General features: G+C 49.9%; 2 protein-coding genes across 2 annotated transcripts; one reads left to right on the top strand and one right to left on the bottom strand.

Moving 5' to 3' along the window:
• Window positions 1–5,093: 5,093 nt before the first annotated feature.
• On the top strand, window positions 5,094–8,051 carry LOC308573587 (rho guanine nucleotide exchange factor 11-like). The gene is made up of 4 exons (XM_081170719.1): window positions 5,094–5,259; window positions 5,404–5,529; window positions 6,134–6,240; window positions 7,152–8,051. Exons 1-4 carry the CDS (start codon window positions 5,197–5,199, stop codon window positions 7,243–7,245), a joined length of 390 nt encoding a protein of 129 aa, XP_081026845.1. The 5' UTR covers window positions 5,094–5,196; the 3' UTR covers window positions 7,246–8,051.
• A 153-nt stretch (window positions 8,052–8,204) lies between these two features.
• RSL24D1 (ribosomal L24 domain containing 1) lies at window positions 8,205–12,838 on the bottom strand. The gene is made up of 6 exons (XM_081170717.1): window positions 12,682–12,838; window positions 11,634–11,747; window positions 10,721–10,793; window positions 10,084–10,147; window positions 9,361–9,446; window positions 8,205–8,559 (listed from the first exon to the last, which is right to left on the bottom strand). The coding sequence occupies exons 1-6, from the start codon at window positions 12,760–12,762 to the stop codon at window positions 8,486–8,488; spliced, it is 492 nt and encodes a 163-aa protein (XP_081026843.1). The 5' UTR covers window positions 12,763–12,838; the 3' UTR covers window positions 8,205–8,485.
• Between the last annotated feature and the right edge of the window lie 349 nt (window positions 12,839–13,187).

Below are 13,187 nucleotides of genomic sequence, written 5' to 3'. Positions count from 1 at the left end.
CTTGCACAATCTTCCTTGGTGTCGGAATTGGAATGCTAAAAGCAGGTAGACTCAAGTTCCAGAAGGCACAAAACACTACAACTTGATTTTTGTGGGCTTCATTGTGTGGGGACTACAGTGTTGTGTTCAAAAGTCTGGTTTTGTACATTTTTCAGATGAAGCCAAATTTCTTCCATACCATCACCTCCATGAATTGGGGGGCAGGGGCAGGTTGTGTGTGTGCAAATTAACGGTTCAGCTCAGGTGCCAAATTGTCTTGGGCCGGCCCTGTTCCAAAGCATTACTAATTCCAATTGTGAAGGCAAAGTATTGCAACCATGGCTAGTACTCTCTGTTTGCCTTCTCCTTCATTGTCTGGTCCTCCTTTAAAACCATCCAAGTTGTTAATACACTGCGGTGTCCAGACCAGACTAGGACCCAGGTGTCCAGGGTTCAAGTCCCCTCTTGGCTATCAAGCTCCCTGGCTGACCTTGGACCAGGTTTCGGGCTCTCAGCCTAGCCCACCTCACAGGGTGATTGTGAGGATAATTTGGAGAGAGGCATTGCATCACTGTACACCACTTTGAGTTCCTTGGAGAAAATATGGAGTTTTCGTGTAATAATACAATAAAACACCAAGAAAGGCCTCTAGGTGCACAAAAATGTTTTAAAAAGATGCCTAGAGGGGACAAATGTGGGTGAGCACCCAGGCAGAGAGAGAAGGCGGCTCCATAATACAACGAAGCCTCCCACAAAAAATAATAAAAAGATTCAACCCGCTGGAACCTATAATACACCGTGACCAAATGATGGACCACTAGCCAGCCAACACCTGGGGAAACAGGTGAGTTTTAAGGAGGTGCCAGAAACTGGACCACAGTCCTGGCCTGCCTTATTTTCTCGATTATCCAGAGGGATGCAAAGCTGGGAGGGTTTGGGGAAACTCTTAAGGAGAGCCTAGATCCAGCTGTCTGAGCCTTCTGCCTGGGGGTAAATGCAGGGCTGGGCCAGGTGCTTGGCAGCTTCCTGAAGTTGCCCAGTGGTGCCCTGGGCCTGGCAGAGAGAGCGTTCCTGGAGCCCAGAGCCCATTGGCTCCAGTCCTTGGCCAGGCTCTGATCTCACAACCCGCTGGGGAATCCTGCAGAATGTTTTGTTTCCTAGGAGGCCAGGTGAGTTCTAGGAGGCCTGGGTCAGTTGAAAGCCAGTTGGATCAGTTAGCAGCCCATAAAGCAGCGATCCTTCTTTTGTGGTCTTGAAAGCCTTTTGTGGTCTTTCTGGCTCTGAAGATCTTTTTCATAATGTGCCACTGGTGGCGTAGAAGGTAAGGTCATGGGAAAGGGGGGAGGCATCCTGAAGATTTGTGCCCCCACCACATGCCTAGTTTTTAAAGATGGTCCAGGGAGTTTTCTGATGAATTTTCTGAGTTTCCTTTTTTGTCACCATCCAAATTGCAACAGTTGGAGTCCCGTAGCAACATTTGGAGGGAACCAGGTTTGGGGAGGCTTGATGGAGAAATCAGGGTACCGTATTTTTCGTCCCATAGGACGCTCCGTCCCATAGGGCGCACCTAGTTTTTTTGGGGGGGAAATAAAGGAATTTTTTTCCCCTTTATTTCCCCCCCAAAAGCAGGTCAGGGAAACCAAACCAGGTCGAGGAACAGCGGGATGGCGGTGCTGCGCCTCCCTGCTGTCCCCCGAGCTTGTGGGGCTGGCCGATGTCTGCCCGGCGCGAGGGGCGCTCTGCTTCAGGGCGCCCCGCCCACCGGGCGGCAGGCTGCTATCCGCAGCCTAGACATCCCTGTGAGACCTCCCGCAGGGCTGCCTAGGCTGCGGATGTGTTCCCGAAGCGCCAGGCGCTCTGCTTTCAGGGCGCCCGATGCTCCGGGAAGCAGGCTGCTATCTGCAGCCTAGACAGCCCTGCGGGAACTCCCGCAGAGCTGTCTAGGCTGCGGGTGTCTTCCTGAAGCCTGGAGAGCGAGAGGGGTCGGTGCGCACCGACCCCTCTCGCTCTCCAAGCTTCAGCAAAAGCCTGCATTCGCCCCATAGGACACACCCAGATTTCCCCTTCAATTTTGGAGGGGAAAAGGTGTGTCCTATAGGGCGAAAAATACGGTAATTTAGCATCGTAACACTGGGCCGAGGCCGTTTAGGCTTTAAAGGTCAACACCAACACTTTGAATTGTGCTCGGCAACGTACTGGGAGCCAATGTAGGTCTTTCAAGACCGGTGTTATATGGTCTCGGCGGCTGCCCCCAGTCACCAGTCTAGCTGCCGCATTCTGGATTAGTTGTAGTTTCTGAGTCACCTTCAAAGGTAGCCCCACATAGAGCGCATTGCAGTAGTCCAAGCGGGAGATAACTAGAGCATGCACCACTCTGGCGAGACAGTCCGCGGGCAGGTAGGGTCTCAGCCTGCGTACCAGGTGGAGTTGGTAGACAGCTGCCCTGGATACAGAATTGACCTGTGCCTCCATGGACAGCTGTGAGTCCAAAATGACTCCCAGGCTGCGCACCTGGTCCTTCAGGGGCACAGTTACCCTATTCAGGACCAGGGAGTCCTCCACACCAGCCCGCCCCCTGTCCCCCAAAAACAGTACTTCTGTCTTGTCAGGATTCAACTTCAATCCATTAGCCGCCATCCATCCTCCAACCGCCTCCAGGCAGTCACACAGGACCTTCATCGCCTTCACTGGTTCTGATTTGAAAGAGAGGTAGAGCTGGGTAACATCTACATATTGATGGACACCCAGTCCATACCCCCGGCAGCTTCATATAGATGTTAAAAAGCATGGGGGAGAGGACGGAACCCTGAGGCACCCCACAAGTGAGGGCCCAGGGGTCTGAACACTCATCCCCCACCACCACTTTCTGAACATTGCCCAGGAGGAAGGAGCGAAACCATTGTATAACAGTGCCCCCAGCTCCCAGCCCCTCTAGATGGTCCAGAAGGATGTTATGGTCGATTGTATCAAAGGCCGCTGAGAGATCCAGCAGAACTAGGAAACAACTCTCACCTTTGTCCCTAGCTCGCCGGAGATCATCAACCAGCACGACCAAGGCAGTTTCAGTCCCATGATGAGGCCTGAATCCTGATTGGAAGGGATCCAAATGGTCCGCATCCTCCAGGCGTGCCTGGAGTTGTTCAGCAACCACGCGCTCAATCACCTTGCCCAAGAATGGAAGATTTGAGACTGGGCGATAGTTGGCCATACTGGCTGGGTCTAAAGATATTTTTTTTAAGAAGCGGTTTAATGACCGCCTCTTTCAGCGGATCTGGGAATGTTCCCTCACAGAGGGAAGCATTCACCACCCCGCAGAGCCCATCGCCCAGCCCTTCCCGGCTTGCTTTTATTAGCCAGGATGGGCAAGGATCAAGGAGACAGGTGGTTGGTTTCACGCATCCAAGCAGCCTGTCCACATCCTCGGGGGTAACAGATTGAAATTGATTCCATACAACTTGACCAGACAGAGCTCTAGCACTCTCCCGCCCCAGCCCTGCTCCCACGGTGGTGTCTAGCTCCTTCCGAATATGAGTGATTTTATCTGCAAAAAACTTTGCAAAATCGTTGCAGGAGATCTTGGGGTCTTTACAAGGCCCCGGTGGTAAAGGTGGTTCCGTTAAATTGCGAACCACCTGAAAGAGTCTCCTGCTACTATTTTCTGCAGATGCAATAGAGGCGGTGAAGAAAGTCTTCTTCGCCGTCGCTATCGCTACTTGGTAGGCTCGACGCTGAGCTCTAACCTGTGTCAGGTCAGATTCGGAGTGAGTTTTCTGCCACCAACGCTCTAGTCGTCTCAGCGATTGTTTCACCGCCCTCAGCTCTGAAGAAAACCACGGGGCAATCGGAGAGGGCGCTTCGGAGCCAGATAGTCAATAGCCCTGGTTAACTCCGCATTCCAGTGAGCCACCAGGGAATCAGCTGAAAGGCCATCAATATGGGATAAAGCATCCCCTACCACTCTCTGGAAACCATTTGGATCCATTAAGTGGCGGGGGCGGACCATCCGAATTGGTCCCACCTCCCTGCAGAGGGGAAGGGTCGCGGAGAAGTCCAGTTGCACCAGGAAGTGATCTGACCCTGGCACTTCTTTTGTTTCACTTTTACTTAGTGTCAGATCACCCACGTCACTAGAGGTGAACACCAGGTCTAAGGCATGTCCATGACTATAGTTGGGCCTAGCTTATTCAGGGACAGCCCCATGGAGGCCATGCTTTCCACGAAGTCCCGAGTGGCCCCTTGTAAGGTCGTGTCAGCATGGTTGTTAAAATCCCCTTGGACAACCAAACTAGGTGTCTCCAGGAGAAAATCTGCCATGACCTGAAGCAGCTCTGGCAGGGAATCCTTGGTGCAGCGGGGAGGTCGGTACACCAGAAGGAATCCTGTACTGCCCCTATTGCCCAACTTCCAGAACATGCACTCAGAAAACTAGATCTTCCCAGTAGGACGCCTGGTACAAGCTAGTGACTTCCTAAAAATCACTGCAACCCCCCCTCCCCACCCACATGACCTGGGTTGCTGTGTGTAAGAGAAACCTGGTGGGCAAGCAGCAGCAAGGACAGGCCCATCTGCTTCCTCCAACCAGGTCTCTGTCACACAAGCCAGGTCAAATCCTCCATCCACAATCAGGTCGTGGATGGCAGTGGTTTTATTCATCATTGACCTGGCATTACACAGCAACACCTTCAGGTTATGTGGGTTTCCCCTGTTGATTCCAGTATCCATCCGGTCAAGGCCAGACCCGGAGGCAGGGATAGTCTTCAAACAACGGTAATGACATGGTCTGGTCTTAGCGTAACTCCGCCTCCTGCCCATGATCACCGAGATCGGATGTCCCAGTGCTTCCCCCCCTGTGGAACTTGTCCCAGCCATCGTGTTGGCTGGGGCCCCACTCCCAGGCAGCCCTGATCCCGCCCCTTAAAACAAAACACAAACTATACAGAACCAATAAAACAACAACAACAAAAAAAGGAACAGAACAATTATACTAAAATTAATCCCCAACCAAATATCCATCCCACCCACCCACCCCCAACAAATGACATAAACAAATGAGATGCCTGGTCTCTCCACCACTGAGAAAGTGGTATTAAAAAAAGAGCAGGCCATCTCCCCTCCTGTCCCTGCTGGGGTTATTCTTTATTCCCCCACTCCCGTTGCCTTGCTAACCCCCCCCCCCCGTGTTTCTTCCCTCCCCTCCCAGGTTCTCTGTCGGGGAAGATGAGGGATCTGCAGGAGGAAGGGCCCCTCATTGGGGAGATCGGGGACCTCCTGCTTTCCCAGGTAAGGATCCCAGAGCAGGGCGGAGAGGCTGGCGGCAACTGAGAGGGGGCTGCCTGTGGGTCTCCAGTGGACTGGGGCCCTTGAGCTCCTGATGCCCCCCATTTCTGTTTCCTCTCCCCTGCCCCCTTCCTGCCTTCCCCCCAGTTTGGTGTAGCTGCGACTGACGGGCTCCGGCAGTCTGTCCTGAAGGGCAGCTTGCAGCAGGCCGGGGCCCTGGAGATCCTTCAGGAGAAGCAGCAGAGGGATGCTCGGTTCAGGCGTGTCATCCAGGTACGCTGTGTGAGAAGAGGAGGCTGAGCTCACGGAAGGGGCCTTCTCAGCTGCTGGCTGGGCACTGTCCCTGGGGGGCTCTTTTCCCATGCGAGGGGAGGGGCAGGTGGCCTGTCCTCTTCTCCCGGCTGCCCACTCCCTGGACAAATGCAACAGTGCAGAAGAACCAGCCAGGTGGTGTAGGTTAGGGGGTAAACTCTAGTTCCATGCCACCACAATCTCCAGGTGGTGTGAGATTGCAGGGGTTCCCAGGGCTTCCTCTGGGTTTGGTGTCCTTGGAATGAGGAGCAACCTCCTGTCTCACAGCTGCCCCAAAGGAGAAGCCCCATAGCAAGCAGGAGCTGAGCAGCAAGGCTCACCCCACTGGTTTTGCTGCTTGTGAACCTGGAGGTGGCTGACTCTCTCTGGCGCCCAGATACATGTTAATAATAATAATAATAATAATAATAATAATAATAATAATAATAATAATATTTTATTATTTGTACCCTGCCCATCTGGCTGGGTTTCCCCAGCCACTCTGGGCGGCTTCCATAGAAACCAAAAATACACTAAAATATCACACATTATGTCGTCTGTCTGCTTCCTTCTCTGCCATTCCCAGGAAATTGAGAGCAGCCTGGAATGCCACCACCAGTTTCCTGGATTGCGAGCTGCAGCGTCTGGCCAGTTACCCTCTGCTGCTGAATCAGATCATCCAGCACACCAACGGTATGTCTCTCTTTCTCCATGTCTTTGTGTGTTGGGTGCGGTGGGGAGGGTGTCCCAGGAAAGCTGCATCTCTCCATGACTCCATGTTGATGTGCTTCCTAATTTTGGGAGGTTGTGAGGTGCATTGAGCCTGCCTTACTAGGGAAAGCCAGCACCCAGAGAGTGATGGGGCGGGGAGGGGGGAGAGACGATGCCCGTCTGTTGCATTAGTGCCCCGTGAGGCTGTGTCTGTAGGGCATCGGTGTTGTTCAGCAGCCCACTTTCCTATCAGCAAACAAGGATCTGTTTGCCTTATGCATCTGAGTTGCTGATGCTCATCTGCAGTCTGGGTCCTCACGGGGTCTGTGTACATGGCTTGGAGCTGTTGGCTGAAGGTGTCAAAATCGGCCAGCAGTGGACTCTCTTGTTGCAGCAAACTCCCTCTTTGACCATCATGCGGCTGCCATACGTCCCCGGCCTCCACAATTGAGATATAGTCCTTCTCTGCATCTCCTTTCATTCTCAGCCATTGTCAAATGAAAGCATATTCCGGAGCTGGTTGGGGCATTCTGGGATATAGAAGTATATTTGCCCATATTTATAGATAATCTATTTTGTGAGGATCTGTCTAGTGTTAATATTGTCCTCATCTAGGGCAATAGCTTTACTTATTTCGGCATGATCCCACCCCCATTCTCGCATTGAAATCCCCACATAACAAAACCCCTGTAGGGAATGTTTCCTCAATACGTGTGAGTTTTTATACAAACACCTCTCCCCCCCAAAAAAAATACAAAAATGTAAAAATGTCTGTTGTTCCTATTACGTCATTGAAAAACCACACACCCAACCATTCCCCAAAGTTGTTTAGCATTCATTCAATTTAGAATCAGCTCTTTTAAGCTTTATTTTTATTTTTTTGCTGTTCTCAGAAATCCTAACCTTGATGGTGCCACTCAAACAAATGGGAATTTTCACTGCCTCAAAGCCTATCTATTTTGGAAGCTGGTTTGGCTTATGTGCTGACTTGTAGTTTTTTATGTATTCTACTTAAAAACAAACAATAAAAAACAAATTGCTGGACTCTGTACTGAAAGAAGTTGAATTCTGTGACCTCAAAGTGCCTTTGCTGCATAAGTGTCAGAATCAGTGGTCCTGGTGGATGGATGTGGGCAAGGAGAAGCTGGCTCCTTTGCAGCAGCAGGAGGCTTTCAGGGTGCACATTTGTGGTGCCCTAAACCACAATCTACACCATAATATTGGATTCACCAATCACCTAAGCACTCATACACACACAATCACCTTTGGGTGGCTCAGACAATGGCTGTCACTTGTCAATAAATAGAAGGGAAGTCCACCCGCCAGGAAATAGAAAGGAACCCACCCACCATTGTCTTCCAGCAGGTCCTAGACAGTGGTGCCATTCCAAGGTCAAGTCCAAAGGAGGGACAGTCCAGTGCCATCTCCATCACACACACCCCTTTACCCAGGCCTGCACTACGAGGGTAGCCTGACCTTTCTCTTCCCTCAATGCCTCTCGGTGAGGAGTGCAAGCATGAGAAACAGACCCAAGATTTATAGGCTCATAGATCTGTCTGTGAATGTGCTTCCATCCCTGAGCTCTCAGCCTTTTCACACACAAATCCTCCTCCCTTCAAGTCTTTGGTTTCAGCAGCCCAATAGCAACTGTTACGTGTTGCTAGCATTAAACAGTTGAAAACCTTTGTTGATGTACTGCAAATCACCCAGAAATCCACCAGTCGATCACAGCCTCTCACCCACCCCCTCTAGCCTGTGGAAATATGCTAGTACATGGCAGCTCCATGCAGGATATAGATGTGCCAATATTTCTTCTTTAAGCAGAATAAGACTGCATGCTGGATTTTATAAGTCCTAAGGGGCTACCTGCCAAGCATCACTTCACAAGCCATTTATGCCTTGACTGACGAGCTGGTTGCAACAAGTAGTTCAATTCCAGGCACACATGTCTCTCCTGCCCAATGCTTTATTTGATGCCCCATTCATCTCACTGGATTTGAATTAACAGAGTTGCATAAAAATCTAGTAAGAAACCATTCTCTTCAAGTCAGCCATTTTACTCCCTCCGTCCCAGTTTTGGCACAGAGAGTCCATTTCAATGGGCTTCATGTCATCTTCTCTGGCAGCTACACTCAGCGCGGCCAAAGCAGAAGAGAGAAAAAACAGGGTTGCTTCTCACGCTTTACAGACACAGAAATAAACAAATAGGCTCCAACAGAGATGCTCTCTAGGAGGCACCTTCCACCTCCATGGTGTCCTGTAACTGGTGAACCATCTTCTCTTCCAGCTCTTTGGATTTGCCTTGAAAAGAAATTAAAAATGCAAATTTTCAATTCCATAGTCCTCTGGAAAACATCAGTCTGCAGAACTCCCTCTCCCTCAAGAGGTTTTGCTGTGGCCTCAACACTGAACATTTTTAAACAGCTTTAAAAACCCACCTTTTCTTAATTAAGTCTAATCCATCTTTAACTGGCCTTTTTAATATAATTAAATTTTGCTGCATTTGTCAGGATTATTTATGGTTTTTTTTGCATTTTTTGTGATTTTATAGTACCGTGATTTTATAGTATGGTATGGTATGGTATGGTATGGTATGGTATGGTATGGTATGGTATCGTATAGTATAGTATAGTATTGTGATTTTAATTAGTTCCGGATTAACCTGAAATCGTTCTTAACCTGAGGCGTGCTTTCGCTAATGGGGCCTCCCGCTGCCGCCGGTGCGCGATTTCCGTTCTTATCCTGGAGCAAAGTTCGCAACCCAAGGCACTACTTCCGGGTTAGCGGAGTTTGTAACCCAAAGTGTTTGTAACCCGAAGCATTTGCAACCCAAGGTACCACTGTATTTACTTTGGGCAGACGAGGCCCCCAAAGGCAGCATACAAATAATTTTAATGAAGAAACCCCCCTGTGGAATTCTCAGGGAAGCCCCTCTGGCTTCTGATCTGGCTTAGCTTTGAGAGCTGGGAGAATGGAGCCAAAGGGCACAAGTCAACATGCAGCTCACATCAAGACTGGCCAACTGTTTTTAAGATACCCATTTCATATTACAAAAGGCTGCTTAGGAACAATACTCTTGACTTCCTGATCAGCCAGCCTCACCTGCATGGGGAGCCCGGAGAAGGTGGATGTTCTGCTTGACCTCCTTGATGTCTTGTGCTTTCTGAAGCTCCTTCCCCTTCTTTAATCTGGGGTGGGAGGGAGGGAGAGGAGAGATGAACAGGAACACTCTTATTGCAAAATCAATGAAAGTAAGAGTACAAGCAGATTTTAATAAATTGGAGCACACATTTCATGCCTGTCAAAAATAACTGAGATATCACTCACGAAAGTCCAGCTATTAGCAATGAAGAGGAAACCCATTTTTAAAAAACAAACAAAAAACACTCTCACAGCAAAGCACGTGGTCATATTGGGTAATTCCGACAATTTTGACCTTGTAAGGCCAACCAAGACAGGAGTGCCTGGCGTGCTCTGGTCCATGGGGTCACGAAGAGTCGGACATGACTAAATGACTAAACAACAACAAGGCCAAGCGCTTTTCCCACTTTCAACTGGTGGATCTTGTTCATTGATTTTGCCCCCAGAAACATCATGAGAAGCAAATTGTTCTTTCCAAATTTCTCCGGCATCTCAATGGACCCCAAGAGAACCAATTGGGGGGGGGGGGGGACTTCAGGGCAAACTGTAAATTTTGCCAATGGTGTTAAATAGCTCCACTCATCCCAACTGCAAAACGTTCGCGATTTTACAACATGCAGCTGGGGTCAAAGCCCTCCACCCTCAGCTGCTGCCTCAAAGGGAAAAGGGATTACTGCAACTCACCTGTTCATGATGAATTTGGCCTGCCGCCTTCTCTTGATCTCTTCTACTCTCTTCATTGCATCCACTGAAAAAGAAAGACATTGTAATATTAAAATTAACTGCATTTGAGCCATGACCTCACTAGTTGGTCTTGGACAGGTTCCCGTTCCACCTGCCAAGAGGGATAATACTGACTCATTTTACAGGGCTTTATTACAATTGAGCAACATAGGACTTTGAACAAATGAAATGTTTATATCACGTGCTATGGCCTTCTGCACATGTTCATCAGATGTTCAGTAATTGCATATTTGGGGTTATTGCTATTATTGGGTTATTGTTGCATTTACTTTGATTATGTACTTTGTGGTTTTATATTCTGATTTTATCCTGTGAACCTCCCTGAGACCTGCAGGTATAGGGTGGTATATAAAGTCTAGTAGTAGTAGTAGTAGTAACAGCTATACTTGATAATTAGCTCAACTCCCATCCCATGATTCCATTTACACCATTAGAAAATGCTGACACAAATTTCACAGACACTTTTAAATTTCACACGCTGTGAACTGCTAAGTTATGCTGGTTTAAAACAACAAGTTGCTAACATTACTTGTGTTTTTTGAAATCCTGCCCCACCGCATATAGGAATTGAACATACCTGTCTTATTCCAAAGCTCTCGCTGGTATTTCACGGGTTCATTTCTCCGTTTCTCAAACTCAAATGAATTATCCTACATAGTTAAAAGCAGAAGAATTTGTGTCAGACAACTAGGTTTCAAGCTGGTGCCCCAAACACCTGTCTTCCTTTTGAAACATTTTTCAAAAGAGGCAAGTCCAGCATAACATTTGCAAGTCCAGCACAGAACTCACAGCTGCTCAGAGCTGCAAGCCAAAGGCAAGAAAATGACTTACCTCCTCCTGAACTGCATGCATCACCGCTCATCTCTAAGACCATAATCAACAACAAGTCCCTTTCACAGAAAAAGCAGCAAAAATGCCAACACAAAAAGGTCCAATCACCAACTTAAGTACATCCATAGTGGGTGGGTGTTGTGACTGTGATGTGATGTGATGTGGAGCATGGAGAATGCTCTGCAGTAACATCACTGTGGAAGATAAAACATGGGCAAGTGGACCAAAGCTGAGTTCACCAAAAAGGAGGATCAGACCAAGTGCATCCAACTAGTCCAGCATTCCATTACCCACAATGCCAGAGATGTCCACAAATAGGACATGAAGGTATAACTGATGCTCCATAGAAGCTGATATCCAAACAACCTGCCTCTGAATGTGGAACATTATGAATAAAAGCTTCTAATAGTCCCCTCAAATCTCTTACGCCAGTGAAAATCAATACATCTTGGGGCAGCAGACTTGACTTTGTTTGTTCAAGTTACTCTGTCATTTCAGCAGCTGCTCCACAGCTACAGGCCAGCAGTGCAAGCTCAGTGACACTTCCGTGCCTCAAAACCTTTAAATAATAATTTAACAGCACTCCTAGAATCCCACTTGCTTGAATGGGGTTGGGGCACAGTGATGTGCCCAACAGCACTCCTGACTCGCACACTCACCACTGTCAATTCTTTCCCAGATGCTTTGCGGAAGGCTTTGGTCCACCTGACCTTCCTTGGATTCCGCTTCTTCTTGAAGTTTTTGTGGCATTTTGACTTGCAAAACCGAAACACCTGCAGGAAGAGAGAGCAAATAGAAAATGCTTCCCAGGTCAAAAAGATGTGCCTGGACCACAAAGGGGCCCTTTGGGTAGAGAGAGCCCAATGCCTGCTCCCCAAGGGGAGACAAGAAGGGGTCAATCTGGAGCTGCCCCATTCGAGAGACGGATAATAAAGTGGCATCTACTCCAATGAGGGACCGCAGACACACAGACCCAAGCTGGTTATCAGTCAACTGAGCCACACTTTTGCAGCCAAGAATGCTCCCCACCCACCCAACGAGGAACAATCTGGGTTTCCCTCAATAATCTCTTTATCAACATTTATTGTGATGTTCAGATCCTGCCACAATCCAAGCAGCCTAGGAAACGGTGTTTACCCTGAAGGGCAGGAGTTCCCAAAGCTGCTTCTGGCCTGTCACTACGTTACAGGAGAAAGCCAAGTGCAGAGCAAAACCTTCGGCTGGCACAACTGAGGTGTGTTAGAGACCCCTGCCGCCCCAGCAGTTTCTCCCAAGCTTGGGTCCCCAGTTGTTCTTGGACTGCAACTCCCATCATTCCTAGCTTTCAGGAAGTTATAGAGCAACAACAACTGGGGACCCAAGTCTGAGAAACACAGCAACCCACTTTTAAGCAACAACAGACTTTTAGCAGATGGGGAAGCGAAATGAAAAGTGCGGGGGGTGGGTGAAGGGATGGTTCCTGGGCAGATGCGTGAATATCCCGCGATCCAATCGGGAAGCAACCGCAGCGGCCACACAGCCACGTCTGAATGCCCCATAAAGGGGAGACACGTATCATACGAGCCCTCGAGAGGCAGGCCGCTATGGAGGAGCCCTAAGGATGGGCTGCGGGCGTGACGTCTCCACAGACCGACCCGCCCTCCCCGCCACGTTGCCTGCCTGAGGAGAAGCGGCACTCTGCCCATGCTCAGAGGCGCCCTTACTCACCTTGCAGTCGTTGCGGACGAACTGGACCCCGTGGCCCGGGTAGACGGGGCCGGAGCAGAAGTAGCACTTCTCCACACGCATCGCAGCTCTTGGCGTGGAAGGGAAAGGGGGAAAAGGGAGAGTCCCCTTCCCCGGACCGGAAGTTCCGCCGACGCAATTTCCGGAGCACGCGGCTAGAGCGTCTCCCTGCCACACCGCCTTCTGCCATTGCGCCGGGAGCGGAACGAGCACGCATGCGCGCCAAAGGGCCCGCCGGCTTCGGCGTTGCCTTTGCGGAGGCGCCTGCAGCGCCCCCTCCGTGCGGGAGGGGAAGGAAGGCGGTCGAGGCACCACCTGGTGGTCCTTGGGGGGCTGGAGAAGGGAGAGAGCCTCCAAGCCGTGGGGCTGGGTGGGACATGAAGATACCCCATCCTGTGGCCGTGTCTGCCTGCCCTGCCTCTCCCCTGCAGGGCCGCCTCAGCTCAGTGGGCAGAGCAGCTGCTTGGCCTGCAGAAGGTGTCGGGTGG

This window comes from Podarcis bocagei, assembly GCF_964188305.1.
Source record: "Podarcis bocagei genome assembly, chromosome: 14".
In the NCBI taxonomy this organism is placed as follows: domain Eukaryota; kingdom Metazoa; phylum Chordata; class Lepidosauria; order Squamata; family Lacertidae; genus Podarcis; species Podarcis bocagei.
Note: the sequence above shows the minus strand (reverse complement) of the source record. Positions and strands in the feature narration are given on the sequence as shown.